Source organism: Leptopilina boulardi, unplaced genomic scaffold (assembly GCF_019393585.1).
Source record: "Leptopilina boulardi isolate dan_hultmark-lab unplaced genomic scaffold, ZJU_Lbou_2.1 LbouV2_224, whole genome shotgun sequence".
Lineage (NCBI taxonomy): Eukaryota > Metazoa > Arthropoda > Insecta > Hymenoptera > Figitidae > Leptopilina > Leptopilina boulardi.
Genome location: NW_026137779.1, coordinates 913,129 through 933,664, shown reverse-complemented (window position 1 = coordinate 933,664; position 20,536 = coordinate 913,129). Strand labels below are relative to the sequence as shown.

General features: G+C 28.4%; 2 protein-coding genes across 4 annotated transcripts in view; one reads left to right on the top strand and one right to left on the bottom strand.

The window, feature by feature from the left end:
- LOC127279898 (transcription initiation factor TFIID subunit 7) overlaps nt 1-20,536 on the bottom strand; it is a 203,819-nt gene that overhangs the window by 170,879 nt on the left and 12,404 nt on the right. The gene's annotated exons all lie outside the window — the stretch shown is intronic.
- Nucleotides 6,414-8,758, top strand: LOC127279910 (uncharacterized). The gene is made up of 2 exons (XM_051302571.1): nt 6,414-6,925; nt 8,079-8,758. Exons 1-2 carry the CDS (start codon nt 6,506-6,508, stop codon nt 8,118-8,120), a joined length of 462 nt encoding a protein of 153 aa, XP_051158528.1. The 5' UTR covers nt 6,414-6,505; the 3' UTR covers nt 8,121-8,758.

Below are 20,536 nucleotides of genomic sequence, written 5' to 3'. Positions count from 1 at the left end.
AATTTATAAAATTTAATTTTTTCTCCATTTTGAATTTTTGACGCAACAAATAGAAATCTTTCTTTTTTGAAAAAAGGAGGAGTTGAAATCTTTTTTTTTATTGGCAAAAAATCGCCATTCTTTATTTGGGGGTTGGGACCAAATTTTGTCAATTTATAAAATTTAATTTTTTCTCCATTTTGAATTTTTGAGGCAATTTACGTACTGAAATCTTTTGTTTTATTTAAGTAATAGTAAATCATTGTTTCGCATAGACATTTTCTTGTATGTTATATAATTAGTATACTTGTACGAAAGGGCACTGCCCGTATATATGTAAATAAGTAAATATTAAAACTAGATTTTTTCAAAATAAGCCAGCAACCACTCTAAGATGATTTTCAGTTGTCTGATCCATCTGTTTAAAAAAATGTCATTAGGTTCTTGTAGACCACTATGCGAGGGCGCATAGTGGAATTTCACTGACAATCAGTAGTTTTTATTGATTCTCAGTTGAATTCCACTGATTCATCAAAGAAAACACATCCACTGAATTAAAATCAGTTAAATTTTCACTGATTTAGATTTAGAGTGTTATTTATTTCACTTGGAGGATGACATGGAAAAATTTTTCAAAAAAAATGATAAAGGATTTTACTTGTAGAATGACATGGAGCATTCCGTGGAGCACTTCATTTATTTAAACTTATTAAACTTATCAGGCCCACTCTGAAATCTTTTCTAAAGTCTTCTTAACACTTCCAGGTAGGTATACGAAAAAAAAAAAAAATCTGGCCCAAATGTAAAAAACATTAATTTGTTTATAAAAAATTAATATTTTTTATAAAAAAAATTAGATTTTTTTTTGTTAACATTTTTAAAAAGTCGAAGAAAATACAAATTTTTTATGTCTTTACAAAATTTTTCTAAATACAATAGTTTTAAAGATACATGTGATTGAAAATAAGTCTACTTTTGAAAATCTAAAATTTCAAAAATTCATAGTGAGAAAATTTGGCCATAAAAAAAAAAAAATACGTATCCTTTTTTTTCAATAAGGAATGAAGAAAAAATGTTATTGGCCGAATTAAAAATTTGATTGTAAATTTGACGTGGAATCGCCCATATATATTAAGATGTTACATGAAAAAAATCATTTTTTGACAATGGTAGGTATAATTTTATTAAAAATGTAAAAATTTTTATTTTAATATATTTAAAATTTTTTCACAAATAAAATGAAGACACCTTGCATCAAAAACTTGACTAAATCGCTGTCTTTTACGCACCAGTGCGTAAAAGGAGGGGAAATTGTAATTTTACGCACACTTTCCCCTTCCATCACATCAATTTAGTCGAGTTTTTGACGCAAAATGTTATAAAAAATTATATATATACCTATATATTATATATTATTATGCCCTTGCTACATAAATAACTATTTGAATTTCTCTTTTATTAATAATGACTGACACTATAGGTCTGTCAATTTTTAGCTGCTACTATAGCAAATTATTTTTGTACTTAAATATTTTATAACATAGAATTTTAATAATATTATTCAATATAAGAGACCTGGTCTATGAAAAGGGGGCTTAAAGGTGTCAAACAAATTATTTTTCAATTTTTTACCCATTCAGATAGAGTTTGAAACGCTCTTTCTCATTGTGAAAACAAGAAAGTCATAATTTCTTAAAAAGTTTACTAAAAGTGAAGGGAAAAAAGTAAAAATTTTAGAATTCGCAAATAGAAAGAAAACTTACAGTTTGTTCAGTCAAACTTAAAAATTTACACTTATTTAAAACATTATTTACAAATAATTTAATATTGAATATTAAAATTTGATCAAAACATAAATTACTTGATTTTCAACAATTATACCAAATTAATTAATATAGTACTAAAATATTATAGTGTTTAAAAATAATCAAATTCCGAAATTTCGTAAATTTTTGTAGCTTCCTAAGTAGCACGTAATATTTTTTGTAATATTAAAATGTCCGCCTCATTGTAGTATTACCGGTTTATATTACTGTAAGATAAGAATTCATTAGTCAAATATTTTTATGTGTTTTTTGAAATTTTTTGCAATATTACCAGATAATATTACTGTAATATTACGTGCTACTTGGGTTGATAACTTTTTTTTGGAACTTTTAAAAACTTGATACTAATGTTAATATAACTGATTTTCTTTGTTTTAAAAAAAAATTTTAATTGCAGTTTTGTATTAATTTATTTTAGATCACATTATCACCGTTTTTATAAAAGTATCAAATTTATACCGAAATTTATATCAATCTTTTTTATTTCATCCACATTTTGGGTATCAATTCGTTGCAATTTGATACTTTTAAGTTAACAGTGATTTCCATATATTTAAGAAAATTCTGGTAAAAAAGTGAGTGCTGATTAAGGGGTTAGTACCACATCTCAGTGACTTTTCGTAAACATTTTTTTTTATTACAAACTTTATTTTATTTACTTCAAACTTTTTATACATAAAAGAAGGGGTTTTAAACTATTAAAAAAAAATTTTTTTCCTTATTGATTGGCGGACACGATATCTCCAATTCAGGTCATGAAAAAATAAAATTTTTTATATTTTCTTGAAAAGTAAGCTCGTCGCTATCGTCGAAATTACAATCAACTATTTTCGATGAAAAAAAACAAAATGGCAGTCTTTTTTCATTTTTGATCTTGTTTTTTCAATTTAAATTGTTTTAAAAAATGGTTAAATATTAATGAAAAATTATTATTCTAGTTCCGACGATAGCGGTATATTGCTTTGAGAAAAAGCGAATTTACGAATACATGTCCTTTTACAAGAAAATACCCCCTTACACGATAGGATACATTATATACATGTATACATGCTTTTATATACATATTTATATACATATAAGTGTAATTTGATATATATTTATATTTATATAGGTAGGATATATTTATAAAAGCATACATTGTACTAGCGAAGAGTACGTTCCATGAGAGCGTGACTTTTACATTTTACCCCGTTTTTCGATGTCACCGAAGTTTCCAAACAAAATAATAGTTTCCACAGCATTTCTACATATATCTATACTACAAGAATTTGCAGTTTATAGAAAGCCAATTTTTTTGAAAAAAGATGTGGTACTAATCCCTGAAGTATTAGCATTATATAAATTAATTTGTTAAAAAAATTGCTATATCAACATTCTTACTTAATTTATTTTCGAAAAAATTGGAATGTATGTAGAGTTCACTTGATTGAAATTTAAGTTCATGTCCATGTCATTCTGAATTAAAATGTCGAAGTTAATAAACTCCAAATATAAAATTAGGTATTAAAATTCATATACCATTATTGTGTTGTATAAATGAAAAAATTTTATAATTTTTATTCATTAACACAATTAATCATTTAAAGCTACTTAAATTGACAAAATCATTTATTGATATCATTAATGTTCATAAAAATATATACGATAATACGATCTTTGTAATAATGAACATCTGAAAAGCTGTTTCCCTAGTAGAAATTTGTCATGGAAGCACTAGAAATACTCTAGTAACAGGCCAGTTTTTCTCGTGGACGCTGATTCTAGACAAACTAGACAATTACTGTTAAGTTACTTGACCAACAGTCTTAGAAAACATTCAAGTTGAACTTGAAATTGGCTAGATTCAACTTTTGTCCAGTTGCTTGAATGGCACTGTCTAGTGTCTCTAGAAATTATACTTTCGTGGCAGCAGCGCTGCAGTACATGTCTAATAACTAGACAAAAAAGTGCTAGAAATCTGTGTTCATGTAACTATTATATTATTTTTTTCTTAAATAATAAAATTGTAATTAATTCAGGTAGGGTCAACCGGGGTAAATCCGAACGCTTTTAGTAAGTTTCAACAATAACATAAGTTTTTTCTTTAAAAAAAAAATACTTCCGGTATTCTGGTGCATGAAGTTGTTACTTTACTTCCATAGAACAATTTTATGGGGTAGCAAAAATTTTTGATAAATTACAATCGCAGGAAACTTTGCGTTCGTATTTACCTCGATACTTTGCAACTTTCCTAAAATACCGGGGTAAATACGAACGCCACTGTATTTCAGAAAAATCTTAGGGAAAATAAATTTAAAGTATTGCAATTGTTAAACTTATATAAAAACTCAAAAAAAATACGATAATAAATCTATTATGTAATAATGCATCATATATAAATACAAAAATCAAACAGGTTAAAAATTAAAATGCATTACACAATTAAAACCTTCAATAACTTTATCAAATCATAACGGATTTTTGCAAAACTTGCTACAGAAAGTATTTTGGAGTGATTGAATGTAAATACAACAATAAAAGTGAAATTTTTTAAATTCAAAATGGCGGACTTTCCTAAAACTTATTTTTAAAAATGATCAAATTTGCTAACCCTGAAACCCCCCGAGTAACAATTTTCGAGCGAATCCAATGAATTTTTTAATTCTCGTCCGCCATTTTGAATTTTGAAAAACTGACTTCAAATTGGTAATTAGCGACCCCAAAAACCGTAGAATACCAAATTTTATTAAGATCCTGAAAAACTTTTTTCAACAAACCATTTGGCAAAAAAATTGAAACACTCCTTCGAGAGAACAGAGATTAAGTTTCTGCTTATTAATTACTAACGAGGATACGTATAGAAAGAAAAACTTTTTTCTATGTACTTTTATAATGTTAAAATAATAGTGTAATGAAATAAAAACAATTTTGTGTGGCTCTGATGTAAAAAAAATTATTGAAAATACCGTTCGGATTTACCCCGGTTTTCCAATTACAGATTTTATTCTTTAAATAGAATAAAAACTAATGTTTACATATAATAAGATATTAAAAATTAACATTTTGTTCACAGACAATGTTATACATCAAATTTTATATTTTTCTTTTGTTTATTATGTACGTAAATTACCGCAACATCGGTAGGGTAGATAGGCTCAGATCGACTTTAAGACTCAAAAAAAGTCGCTTTAGTCTCATAAATTTACAAAAAAAGTCTCAAAAAGTCGCATGGAATTTCAGAAAAAGTCGCATGAAATTTTAGAAAAAAATTACAAAAAGAGGCATACCCCATCAAAAATATCCCCGTTGAAATCCTCGAGGATTTCCTCCTGTCAAATTTGGACGGAATTCCTTGAGGATTTCCACGAGGATTTTGTACTCTAATTTTTTTGTCTGTATTTTAAAAATTCGCAAGGAATCCACGAGGATTTTGTACTTTAATTTTTCGTTTCTTTTTTAATAATTCCCACGGAATCCACGAGGATTTTGTACTCTAATTTTTTGTCTGTATTTCAAAAATCCGCAAGGAATCCACGAAGATTTTGTACTTTATTTTTTTCGTCTGTTATTAAAAATAATCACAGATTTCGCGTCGATTTTGTACTACAATTTTTTTGTCTGTATTTCAAAAATCCGCAAGGAATCCACGAGGATTTGTACAAAGAGAAAAAATTGAATTTCAATGTTCGAAAACCTCGAGGAAATTTGTAATTAAATGCCGACAAAAAATATTTACTGAAAAGTCCTCGTGGATATTTTCAACGATCAGGAAATAAAAATATTTAACTTTAAGTTAAAATCATTATGGATTTTTTTGACGACAGTGAAACACAGATAAGACATTTTTAAGATAAAAATCCTCGTGAATTTATAGGTGCAGGGAAATTAATTCAAAGTTCAAAATCCTCGAGGAATTCCTTGCGGATTTTTGAAATACAGACAAAAAAATTAGAGTACAAAATCCCCGTGGAATATGTGAAGATTTTTAATAACAGACGAAAAAAATAAAGTACAAAATCCTCGTGGATTCCGTGAGAATTATTAAAAAAGAAACGAAAAAATTAAAGTATACTTCAAGAAATATAGAATAGTTGGTTTAATACTGTCAGTATAAATAATCACAGTTCTCTATGACATATAGGTTAATTTGTTAAAATAATCATTCTAGTTTTAACAAATAAAATCTTTATGGAAGATAATGTTAATAAGTTTTTTTTTATTTTCTAACTTCTTCAGAAACGCAAATAAACTCGACAGTCGAACAAACAATTGACGATGGAACGTAGTTTTTTATTTTGTGATGAAACACAAAAATAATTTTATACTATACATGCGCGAAAACATCGGGTTTATGTCCGTCCTAAGCGAGAGGTAACTTCAAGTTTTCACAACAGTACGACTTGAAAGGGAGATAAACGTTATTCCCAAGGGAATAAACTTCTGCGCAGCTGTGAGTTTATTCCCTTGGGAATAACGTTTATTTCCCTCGAAAAATAAACGCTTCAAATAAATAAAGACGCTATCCTATTGGTCCAAATCAGACAGAGTCTCTAGTCATGTGATCAGAACTGATGTTTTTCTAATGAGCATAGAACAACAAACACAGTTACAATCAACCAATCCGTCACGTCAAGTGCGTATTTCGTTCCGTCGAGCTATTACGGTAGTTAAACGTATTTGCAATTATTACTTATATATAAAGTCTAAATTAATTTGCAAAAATGAGTTCTGACAGTGAAAACGAACAGTGTACACCACCAGATATTCGAAAAATTGCTGGAAGTGTCGTTGCAGGTTTATTACCTACAAAATCGAAAGCAATCTATGAATCTGCGTACAACGCATATTCAGAATGGAAAAAATCGAGAAACGTAAATGCGACATCAGAATCGACTCTCCTCGTATATTTCGACGAATTATCAAAAAAATATAAATCGACGACTTTGTGGTCTCTACATTCAAAACTAAAAAGCACCATTAAGATCAAAGAAAAAGTTGATATTGACAAATACAAAGCATTGTCTGCTTTCATGCATTCCCATTCTCGAGGACATATCAACAAACAAGCTTACGTTTTGACAACAGAAGAACTGAACACGTTTTTAACAACTGCCCCAGATATTAAATACCTCGCAGCAAAAGTAAGTAATTCTAAAATATATTTTTCTTATGTCCGATCAATTTTTAGTAGAAATCAATTTTATATTTTTCCTTATGTTAAAGTAATTTTTAATTAAAGTGTCAAGCAAAATATCAAAAATATTCCCTGACTTTTTTCTACTTTTTTATAACTTTACTTTTTTGAAGTATTTAAATAAAAAATTTCACTAAAAAAATTTTTTCTATCAACTACTCATATAAATATTCTACTTCGTTTAAATTTATAGGACCTTAATTTTTAAATATAAATCATTCCAAATTTTATAAATATTCTACGAAAATTAATTTTTCAATAATTCAAATAAACAAAATTTAAAAAAAAAAATTTTATTCTTAACATCTTTTGAAGTTCCATGAAACAATTATTTTAATCCATTTTTTTAGAAACATTATAAAATTGAAATCATCAAAAACGTTTAATGTTAATTTTTTAAAAATTACACTACGCTATATTCCTAAAAATTAACAAAATAAAAGGTTAAAATTACTTTAAATTAGGAAAATGCTAAGCTCTTAAACTTAAAAAATCTCTGAAAATAATTAACTCAAAATTCAATTTTCATAAATAAATGAAAAATATTAAATAATTAAAAAAATTAAATTTATATTTGACGGAAATTTAGAATAATTAAAAATTATTGGTTAATTTTTATTAATTTCGAAATTAGTTAAAATTTGGAATAAGTTTTGAAAATTTATTTTTCTGATAGACTTGTTTTAACAAAATTTTTTGACTTTCAAAAATGATAATTTTTCTAATTATTAAATCAATTTAATCATTTTTCTTAATACACAATTTTTGTATTTTTTAAATCATTTTTAAATATTAATTATAAATTAAAAAATTTTTTATTTTAATTTTTGTTTCGGGGGCTTGGCCCCCGTTGCGTCCCCTTGTGAGGTGGTAAATTTCCATTAAATGTCAAAATTCAAAATTGGAATACTAAGTGTCAAAGTAAGTTTTAAATAAAAAAAATTTTTATCACAATTTTGGTTTCGGGCGCTTCTTGCCCGTTGTTTTCCCTTCTGTACCACTAAATTTACATGAAAATTCAAATTTCGAAATTGTAATACTAAGTGTTAAATTAAATTCATTTATTTATTCTTTTGAATTGGTGTATGATTTTTTTTCAGGGGGCTTCGCACCCGGAACCCCCCACCGAGGCTCCGCGATGAACTGACAAATGTTGAAATTGACCACATTAAGGAACAAGGTAGTCTACTCCAAGTTCAAGTACCGAAGACTAAAACGCTACAACCACGATCATTTGTCATTCCTGAAGCTTACGTGAAACCTGTTAAAGAATATCAGGCGCTTCGTCCGCAAAGCACAAACACGAATCGCTTCTTCCTAAACTATCAAAATGGCAAATGTACATCCCAAGTCATAGGAAAAAACAAATTTTCGCGAATGCCTAAGGACATCGCATCGTTTCTTCATTTGCCCGATGCTGAGAAATATACTGGACATTCTTTCCGACGTACTTCAGCAACAGTGCTTGTTGACGGCGGAGCAAATATCAAAACACTGAAGAGGCACGGAGGTTGGAAGCCCAACACTGTAGCTGAGAGATATATTGCTCAATCATTCGCCAATAAGAAACAAATTGGGGACATCATAGGATCTTCAATAAATCTACAATCCGAGACAAATGAAAATCTGGAATCAGAACTATCAACGCATAAACGTCCCAAGAAAACGGATTCTTCGAGTTCAGGAACGTCTCCATTGAAAGACAATAATCTGAACTCCGAAAACAAAGTGTTCCATTTTTCAAACTGCTCTAATGTTACAATTCATTATATTGTAAAACCTTGATAAACCTATAACGGGAACAACGAAAAGCATTATAATATTCTACAAATATGATTTTATATTTTCTTCAATAAAAATAATAATGCTCAAAATTTTTTATTATTACAATAAATTATCATAATAACTAATAATCATCTGAATTATTTTTATTATTCACTTTATTTTCATTATTAAACAAAATAAATATTTAAAAACTAATTTTTTTAAAATTAAAAAACTTAAGATAATTACTTATTTACTTCAATAATTTTTCAAAAATTATTAATCTTTTAACTTCTTTTACGTCTTGCAGGGACTTCGCCTCTTCCAAACATCGATTACCATTTTACCTATGTTTCTTTATCAGTATTTTACGAAAACCTCGGTTTTCGCACATATATAGTATAAAATATCGTATGAAAAACAGGTGGCCGTATTATGTGCCGAGCACGATGTTCCACCCTAGATGCATAATATACTATTTAATCGCAATTATTTTTTAACGCATAGAATTATCGGTTTAAAACTGACAATATAAATAATCACATTAAAACACATACATTAATTTTAATAAATTAAATCTTTATGGAAGATAAAATTAAATTATTTTTTCGTTTTTCTATTGTCAACATTAATAAAATCGACTCTTGAACGAATAATTGCCAATAGAACGTACTTTTTTTGATTTGCAATGAGTCACAAAAACAATATTTATTCTAATAATTATTTTTTAATGTAACAAAATACTTATATGAATTTAAAATAATCGGTTTAATACTGGCAGTATAAATAATTGCACGAGAACACATACGTGACTTTGTTAAAACAATATTTGGTTTTAATTAATTAATTGATTAATTAACTAATATTTATAAAAGTTCTGAAGTAGTTACGTTTTTTGTTTTTTTAACTACTTTGACAACATGAGTGAAAACTACATCTGAAAGAATAACTGAAGGTAAAACAGCATTTGCTGTAGTATTTTTTTAAAACAATAAATTGAAAGATTCAACTGTAGTCAATTTAGTTGAATTTTCGTTTTTCTTATTTTTCGCAGGCTTTGAAGCTTTTGTTACATCTTCTAAATCTTTCGTCTTCAATTTCTTAGCAGAAATAGTTTCACCTCTAACTGGGCTTTTTCTCTTTCGCGACGCAGATTTTTCCTTTTCGTTTTTAGATGTTGTTGCTTGCTTTCTCTGTTCCATCAGACGATTTAACATTTTTTTCGTTTTACTCTCTATTTGTTGCGACACTATCTTTCTTTCTTTGTCCAGATTTCTTTCTTCTTCCCTTTTTTTCTCCGCTGCTTCCATCATTGCCTGTGCGACGTGTATGGCGTTAAAATCTTGTTTTTTAAGTGCTTCTTTCAACTCAGAACTAGCTTTCATCATAAGCACATCCGAACTTTCTTTCTTAGCATCCTTTTCTTTTTAAATTTTTTTTAAATTTTCCTCTAATCCTTTAATGTCTTTTTTCATGCGATCTAATTTCTTCAAATTTTCTTTTTCCTCTTCAAGACGTTTTCGATCTTCTTCTTCTAATTTAGCTTTTTCTTCCTGTTTTCGTTTCTCATTTTCCAAGTACGTAACGTATGACTTATTAGCATTTCTACCTTTTGAAATTAATTCTTTCGTTATGGGAATGAGATGAACGTTTCCTTTAAATTGTTTCGTAGCTTCGTAGACTGTCAGGCGAGCATTAAGTATTCTTTCTTTCATGGAAGTCTTATCATCCGTCAAAATAATTTTTGATTTCGAAAAACCTCTTTCGACATCTGCATTTCCATGTGATATAGTTAAGGTCAATTTAATAACCTTACTAATTAGAGGATACTTTGGATCGCCATTCGAATTTTTCGTTTGAAACACATTTTTTTGACAATAGTGATCAATACGTTCTTCTTTTTCCAAAGCAGGTAATTCTTCCAACTGCAGAATTCTCCACTCATCCGAAAACAACAATTCGGAAATCTTTGGAATGGGCAAATGGTCTGCGACTTTTAATATATCTTGGAGACTTTTTTCATGGCGAATGCGTTGTGGTTGCAAGCACCTGCAGGCGTACAAAAAATCGGAATGGGGGTACGCTTGTAAATGAGATTTTTTCAAAATGTGCAATCCTCCCTCTTTATAATGATCGCGAACGCCTTTTAAAAATTGTAATTTTTCAAGTTCAGTAAACTTTTTCATTTGATTGGCAACATTATTATCGAGTGTTATCCGTTCGACACTCATCAAATGATTTGCACTGAAAAGTTCTTTTGTTTCAAGTTCGTTATTTTTGAATTTTTTTATGCTTTCGGGTTCAATGATACGTCCCGCCAAAGTCACAACGAGGAATTCAATCTTGTCATATAAAACATGAATCAAGGGTTCATTTTTTTGAAATTCCAAAGAAAATTGTTCAAATAAAATAGCACTTGAAACGACGAAATGCATTTTGGCCAAAATATCAATTCTTTTCAAATAACTGCATATTGACGCGTACTTTCTTGGTAGTAAAAGGTTTTTACTAGCTGAATCTTTAGCTAGAAAATTTAAAAAATATTCCTTCAATCCAGGCCATTGTTCGAGAATACGCAAACAACAATCTTTTAATGATAGCCACCAAGTTAAAGACTGTTCCAAAAATTTGTGTTCTGGAAGTTTTAATTTTTCTTGGATCAGTTCTTAACTTTCCCAACGAGATGGCCACAGATGAAAAAAATTATATACATCTACCGCAAAGTTACTGACCTCTGAACCGAATATTTTAAGAGATTGAACAAATGCATTATGGAAAATATGCAAGTTACAGGTACCAATATTAAGAAGTCCCTTTTGACGAATATCTAAAACCTTGGAGTTTATTATCTGCCAAACAGTTTTATTGACATATGGACCATCTGATGCAAGCATAATTAATTTTTTCAAGCTAAGATTCGAATTGTTTAAAATAATTATTAAATTATCGGCTAAAATTTTTCCTGTTGCTTTTCCCAAAAAGCAAGTTTCAAGATGACTGTCAACGACTTCATCACGCATTTCCGAAAAATACTTGATATGCACTTGTAATTCCTTTTTACTCTTCGAGTTCGTCGTTTCTTCGAATGAAATTGTATAACCAAAGTTTGAGAGTTGAACAACAATTATGAGGTTGGGCGCATGAGACATAAGAAAAGAAAATATTAATTAATTGAGAAATATTAATTGTTTTTTAGAAATAAAACAAATTTTACTTAGCAAAATTCTCACACAGCTTATTAATTTTTATCATATTTATATAACACCAATAAATAATTGCAAAATAATACATTAAATCAAGGCGGGGAACGGAATCTTTAATAGATGCGCTACTGCGTGCAGAGATACTTCCCTTTTCTCCTCACCCCGTTTTAGCGCCGAAGCTTTCCAAATAATCCAGTGTCCTAATAACCGGCGTTCCAGTGTAAGACAATTTTTTTGCTGAAATTGAAAAATCAGATGCAACTTGAGAATCCGGGAACATGTTTTTAAAAAGAGACTGTAAATTATCACATTAAGCGGCGGACATATCGCAGTGGACATTTTTAATTGCCAAGTCAATTCAGCTTTAGTACATAAATCATTCGCATTGTTTTAAATTTTCAGTACTTTCTATTGAAGGATCAGGCGACGAAAACTTCAATTGATTTTTATCCAATTTAATTTCTGCATTTTTGCGATGAATTGTTGATTCATAATGTTGTTTGAGGTCACGTAATCCTTTCGCAGAATGTGAAAATGATTTATTATCACAAATAAGACACTTTACTTTATAGTTGTCATCTTTCTTGCACCAAGTTGAAATTTTAAATCCTAAACAATATTCTTCATTTAGCCACCTACTTTGAAATTCGTATTTATGAGCCATTTCGAATTTTGTAAGGTAGCTGTAAAAATAAATAGTATAGGTATAATTACATATATAATATATATTTATTTATTTATAAATATTTTTTGTAAATATGAAACTTCTTACTAATATATGAACTTTTTATACTCATAAAAATAATAAAAGTAATTTTATATGCTCTGTGATTTTAAATACATAAGTTATTTAAATGTCTAATCGCCAATAACGTAAATGTAAATGAGGTTAGGTTTTAAAAATAAAATTTACTTACCGAGTTTTAAGATCAAGATCACTTATTTTTCATAATTCTTTTCCAAATCCATATTACACTTTTAGTATATCAAAATAATATATATACATATACAAAAAAATAATCGAAGGTTGTTCTAAAAACTGTGATGTGACTTGAAATGAAAGACTTGTGAAGTAAATAAAATAGATGATGCAATAAAACATGTCGATAAAACAGAAACAATGAATAAAGAAAACTACTATTAATCTTGTGATAAAATAGAAAATTCATTTAATAGATAATTTACAAAAAACTATGTTTGCTATTTAAAATTTAAGTTAAAAAGTAATTGAAAAATCTAAAAAAAGTCGCATTAGTCGCATTTTATTCAAACAAAATCTGGAAAAAAGTCGAAAAAGTCGCACAATCCAAGCCCTGATTTCGCTAAAAATTATTTTACACAATATGTTTAAGTTCCTGAATCGAATGCAAGAAAAAAATCCGAAGTAAAAAAACTGACCATTTAAAGTTCGTTCAGGCACCCCGTGAAGCGTTTACGCGTCATCCATTCATTTTATATACCATTTTCTAGCCCCAGCGATACCACCGTACGAATTTGCTTTAAACTTCCCATTTGGGGGTTATCGGGGTCGCTGTTTACGAATTCGATGTTATTTTTCAAAATTCAAAATGGCGGATTTAATATGGCGGACTTTTTTTGAAAAATTACTTGAATTTGCTTAAAAATTGGTACTTGGGGGTATTTGGGGTCGCTGATTACGAACTCGATGTTGGTTTTTCAAAATTCAAAATTGCGGATCCAATATGGCGGACTTTTTTCAAAATTCGTTTTGATTCAATTAATAATTAGTATTCAGGGATTTTTAGCGTCGCTGATTAGGAATCTGAAGTCAGAATTCCAAAATTCAAATTAACGAATCCAATATGGCGGATGAATTAAGACAAAAATATTGGTTTCTTTGAAAAAATATTGGATTTTCGTGCAAATGGGTATTTTAACCCTTTCATGGCCAGTGGGACACATACGTCCCACCTACTTCAAAAAATCATAACTTTCTTAAAACTTAATCGATTAACTCCACTAAGATCTCATTTTGAAGGGGAGGGATAGAGTAACAAATGTAAAAACATGTATTTTTTTAAAAAACTACCCTCTTTGAAATACACCTCTTCAAAAAACCCGAAAAATGAGAAAAATGAAAAAACAGGTATAAATTTCAGAAGAAATTTTTTTTTCAGGCTTTCATAGTAACATATGTTTAAAAATATTGCAACCTTTGTAAAAAAAAATTAATATTAAAAATTCAACCCGAGGGTGCAGAAAAATAACTAAAACTACCCCAAAAACCAAAGCCTTTAAAAATTAATAAATTCGCTTGAAAATTGTTACTTGGGGGTTTTCGGGGTCGCTGATTACGAATCCGATGTCCGTCTTTAAGAATTCAAAATGGCGGATCCAATATGGCGACCGATAAATATAAAAATTCACTAGATTCATGTGAAACTTGTCACTTGGGGGGTTTTCGGGGTCGCTGATTACGAATCCGATATCAGATTTAGAAAATTGAAAATGGCGGATCCAATATGGCGGAAGAAATGATTAACTTTCATTAGATTCATCTGAAACTTATTACTGAGGGGTTTTCGGGGTCGATAATTACGAATATGATGTCAGTTTTTAAAATTGCAAAATAATGTTGGTGTCATTATTGCCTATTAATTTTGTAGCTTTTAGTGCCTGTTGTTAGGAGTTTAGTATGAAAATGAAAATTACAGACCCAGACTCAATCGGTGAGGTAGTGGGAGAACGCTACACAGAGAAAACGAAACGACGCGCTGATTGCCTTATAACAGCAGTTCCACATGGGAGCTTCTTTGCTACTGTCGTACCCCCCCTTTCATTTACCCAATGCACTCCCCTCTACGCCATCGTGGAGGGGATTGCATTGAGTATGTACTCAATGCATTACTCAATATGATAATAATCAGTGAAAATATTATTTTTTTGATTGTTGAAAACTGAATTCAGTATCTTATAACTTATGAATTAGGGGTGGATTTCAAGGGTAAGGGGTGAGTTTATTATTATTATCCATATCTGTGAAACATTGAAATACTTTTTTACAATTCAGAAGCACTTAGAATCCATATAATTTTTTTCATTTATTCACAAAAACATTTATCATTAAGGGGTGGTTATTTGACTTAAGGGTTGTTTTTCAGGGGTTGTTTATATTCAGTATTAATACTTAGTTATCATAGAAAATTTTTTTTTTCATATTTTCGAAAATCAGTGAAAATTATTTTTTTGATTGTTCCAAACTGAGAATAGTTATGAATTAGGGGTGGGCTTCAAGGGTAGGGGGTGACTTTATTATTATTATTATTATCTATGTCTGTGTAACTTTGAAATAATTGTTTATAATTTAGAAGCAATTAGAATCTATAGATTTTTTTTAATCATTTACAAAAACTTTCACCGTCAAGGGATGATTATTTGACTTTAAGGGTGTTTTCAAGGGGTTATTGATCCTTTTCAATTTTTAAGCAACCAGGCAATGTTTATAAATAAATAAAAAGTAGATAAGAGCTGAAAAATATTTAATTCATCAATTTGGTTAAATATCAGTTTTTTGGGGTAGTAATGTACCGTGGGGGTGGTTTTAAGGGGTGAGACATGTTAAAAAAAATTTTTTTCTCATACTGAATACTTTAGTAATTAAATCTAATATACATTATAAGTCTAAAGTAACGACAAAAAACTCGGCCATTAAAGGGTTAAGGTTTTAGGGGTGGCTGATTAGTCATTTTTAATTTTTCAAATTTTTAAGAATCTGCCTGTAGATTTGTAATCAGCGACCTCAAAAATCCTCAGAAAACCATTTTTTTAACCCTTTGAGGACAATTGTTGCTTTCCGGCAACATAAACATTTTTTTGTTATTTTAAGCATAAGTTCCTTGATTTTTAAAGCTAAATATTACACCAATGTATTTCATTTAGTCTAATAAATTTACAATTCTAAACTCTGCCTTTTGAGACAAAAAACCTTAATTAGTTTCTCTGAAAAACTTATTTAAAAATCAAAAATCGCGATTTTTTAAAAAATAATTTGGTCCTCAAAGGGAAAAGAAAATACAATAATTTTAAAAAAAATCGTCAGCCATATTGGATCCGCCATTTTGAATATTCAAAAATTTAAAAATAATACTTCAGATTCGTAATCATCAATTTCAAAAAACCCCAAGGAAAACCATTTTTTAGGAAAAAACATTGTTTTTTTAAAAAAACGTCCGCCATACTGTATCTAACATTTAAATTTTGAAAAATTAACATCGAATTTGTAATCAGCGACCCCAAAAAACCCCCGCGTAGAGTTTCAAGCGAATATGAACGATTTTTGAAAAAAAAGTCTTTCATACTGGATCCGACATTTTGAATTTTGAAAAACTAATATCGGATTCGTAATCAGCGACCCCAAAAACCCCTGGATTCCAATTTTCAGGAGAAAAAAATTTTCTGTACATTTTTGCGAATTCCTTCTGCCAACGAAGGGGTTAACTTCCAGAAGTTAAGTAATGAAATATTTTTTAAATAAAAAAACAAATTCTCTTTAAAGCCTAGAAAAAAGTAGTTTTTATTTTATTTTTTGCAAATTAAAATATAAATTTTAAATATTTACAAATCATATCGATGGCTCCGAACGACACTATCTTAACTCTAGCGAGCTCCTGTATTTTGTAGTAACTCTGAGATTCTATGATCCTCGCAAAGTTAAAGAATTTTAATGTGAAAAGAACATTTCAATAGAAATAAATATGGAAAAGCAAGTAATTGAAGAAATCAGTGATGTTTTAAATAACATTGAACAATTTATTTGCTTAAAAAACGTGACAGGTATGTGCTGACAGAAAAATTTTAGATCAAATAATAGTCATGTAAATATAAACATAACTTAAAACTTCTGTTATATTCCTTTAATTTAAATCTGAATTAAATAAAGTATAATATCGAAATAATGTCATTATATTTTCTATTTGCAGAGTTAAATGAACATGCTCTTTCTGCTGTTGATATAAATAATTTGTCTTTCTTAGAGGACGTGACCGGCAGTGCTGAATTAAATCCAGAAGGTTTGATAATAATATAATAAATTATTAAAATTTAATAATATTCCAAAATTGTGCACAAATTAAGGTAACGTACACAATCACGGCCTAGTACGTTATTACGTGCTATTTCTTTATACTAATTGAAATAAAAAATTGATAAAATGTTTCAACAAGTGAAAAATTGCAAGACAAACTTTGCTATTTATTAGATCAATATTCTGTGTTTTAATTGCATCTATTTTGTTTATGTATTGAAAATAAAAGTTTTTGTCAGTCAGTCAACGACTGAGCTTTGTGCAATACAATATACTTTAAGTGACAGCTAGGACTGGAGGTGATCTTCGTAAGAATACTAAAAGTGAAGTGTGTTTATTTTTTAATTTTTCGATTAATAAAGACCTATTTAAATTATATTTTCTATTGATGAATTATGTTTAAGTTTTCTTTATATAAAAATACTTTTTTAAATAGACGGAATTATGTTCGTTCTTCTCACACGAAGTGCATTATTCCGTTTGAAAAACGTAAATAAGGAATTACAGTGTTTTATATTATACTTATTTTAATGAATCTAATAAGAATATTAAATATGTTTACATTTTTTAACAAAAAATGAAATTATAAATAAACAAATAAGGTAATTGCGTACTAGTATTTTATTAACTATATTAGAAATATTTTATTAGAAATTATATGAACGGAATTAGGTTCAAAACATTTTATACATACATTCATTATTCCGTGCTATATGCCGTATTTAAGTTTGAGTAAAATGGAAAAAGAGTTTGTTCACAATTCTTTAATTTTAAACTTATTAATTATCATTTCTAGAGTCAATTTTTAAAAGTATCGTATTTTATAAAAATTATTAGGTATTATCACGAAAATAATTCAAGTAAAAAGTGAAAAAATAACAATTAAAAATTAAGCAAATGAGTAAAACAAACTGGCGCTGGCTTGATAGAGATGATAGCCTCATCTACGATGCTCTAGATGTTTTAAAAAAACTGAAACCTCTAGTATTATTTGATGACCGTGAAGTATATATGTTTAATGATTTATAATAAGTTTTCAAAACAAGTTAATAACCAAAGCGAGTAACCAAAAAAGAAAAATAATGACTGAATATTACAAAAATTATCATTTGAATAAACATTATTTTATTTGACATCTGTGTGAAAAATTCCCTTTTAAACACAACCTTAAACTAATTTTAAGATAATGTTATTAATTCTAATAAGAATAATTATTATCAAATAGATTGATATTTTATATATAAGTATGTGTGAAAACCTGGAATATGCAGCAATTATGGACAAGTTGGAACGGAATTAGTTACATGACAATATTTTTAAAACGGAATTACATACAATTGAAAGGATTAAAAAGTTGTTAAAAAATAATATAAATTTAGTTTTTGAACAGATATAAAAAATGAAAAATTGAAAATGATTGATTAATTTTTACAATACAATTGTTTTCTTAAACTTTAAGTTACTTGATAAAATAAAAAAATTAGAATTCTCAGAAAGGGCCTTAACATGCCGTAATTGTGTACATTTACCTTAATAGTTATTGTTAGACATCAATCCGTTTTCATTTTAAGTTTAGTATAAATGCACCAACATTCTTTTAATATTTATTAATTTTTCATACGTAGTTTATTAAAGTTTTTATTTTTAAGTACATAATAATTATACTTTATTTATAGCTAATTCATATCGAAAAGCGAATTCTACATTTTTTTATATAAATTTAATATTGAGATTTAAATTTTAATTTATAACAGCTTAATTACATCAATTAAACTATTTAAAAATTTACAATTTGATTAAAAAAAAAATTTATTTATAAACATATTTATTATGTACTTAATAGAAATTAGGCAGTGTTAATTAATTTATTGTTAAATTTCAATTAAAAACTATTTCATTTCAGTTGCTTCATTTAAGAATTAAATTTACAATTATTTAATGTAAAATGTAAATAAAATTAAATAGTTTTATATAATTTAAAATTGATTTAGTTAAAAAATTTGTAAATTAATTGATCAATATTTACATAATGTAAATTAATATCAAAATTTATTTACAAATTATTTATTAACTGCTAATCTTGGTATAGCAAGATGCTGCGACTTAATTTTTTTCTCTGCATCAACATTAGAAAGAAAATTCAAAAAATTTAGTTCAGAGTTTGCGACATTATTGTTGACCTAAAATATTTAAGTTTTAATTTTGTAATGATGAATTAAAATTTTTTTGTATTTCAGAAAATACTATAGATTCTCTTTTTTCCTTGGATTCGGGCATTGAACTTGTATTTGAGGATTGCCAAATTGAAAACTTAAATGTTTTAAATGAAGCTAACGATTTCAATGAAAATATTTCATCGTCGACACCAATTACATCTGATTCAGATAAATTAAATCAATCCTCTAGAAAAAGATATAAAAGATGTGAAAACTGGAAAGCAAATGAAGCAAAAAAAACTCGACAATCCGGGCAGAAGTATATTAACAAAACAGGGAAAATAGTAGAGGCGCGAAGTGTTAAGCAAAGACACGGAAAAAAATGCAGACTCTCTTGCAGTACCAAATTGTCTAAACCAAAAACAGACTCAATTTATTTGACGAAGTTTGGAATATCGAAACTCATGACAAAAAGAGGGATTATATAATAAAGCGAATTCGACTATTACCTATAAAGAATAGAACTACAAATTGGGAAGTTGTCCGTAATGAATCACGAAAATATAATTTTCGAATTGATTCAATGGAGATAAACGTTTGTAAAACGATGTTTCTCCCAACGTTAGACATCAACGACTCATCGATTCGTACTGCGATAGAAAAACAAGGAAAAAGTGTTGCAGTAGGCAAGGATACTCGGGGAAAACATCCAAAGCATTCGAAAGTACCTTCAAGTTTGATTAGCACTAAAGAAGAGCATATTCAGATGTTTCCTAAGGTACCGTCTCATTATTGCCGCAAAGATAGCTCGCACGAATATTTAAACGAAGATTTGAGTATTAAAAAATGTTTGAATTCAACAAAACGTGGATGGCTAACTATAAATCTACAGAAAAATTGGCCACTGAACGCCAGTACAGAGATGTTTTTGTCAACAATTTCAATTTGCACTTCCATCAGCCCAAAAAAGACCATTGCGATACCTGCTTTGCTTGGAAGCAATCGACACCTGAGGAGAAAGTCAAAAATGAAGCAAATTACAATACGCACATTCAAACAAAAGAATTGGCTCGAAAAATAAAAGACGAAGATAAATTAAGTGCAGCACGTAATTCTACTGAATGCGTTGCTTGTTTTGATTTACAGAAGGTTTTAAGATGTCCTCGTAGAGAATCATCTGCTTTTTAGTACAAGCTGTATCTTAGCATTTATAATTTTACTATTTACGATTATTCTAGACACGAAGGATATTGTTACATATGGAATGAGACAATTGGGAAAACAGCGTCAACTGAAATTGGAATTTTTTTCTTTGATTTTATCGAAAAAAGGTAGCAAGTAATGTGAACAAATTCACATTCTACTCAGACAACTGCGCAGGTCAAAATCAA

Coding starts and splice junctions, on each gene's coding strand:
- LOC127279910 (XM_051302571.1), top strand. CDS start 6,506: ATGAGTTCTGACAGTGAAAACGAACAGTGTACACCACCAGATATTCGA. Junction 6,926..8,078: donor TTAAATACCTCGCAGCAAAA/GTAAGTAATTCT, acceptor ATTTTTTTTCAG/GGGGCTTCGCACCCGGAACC.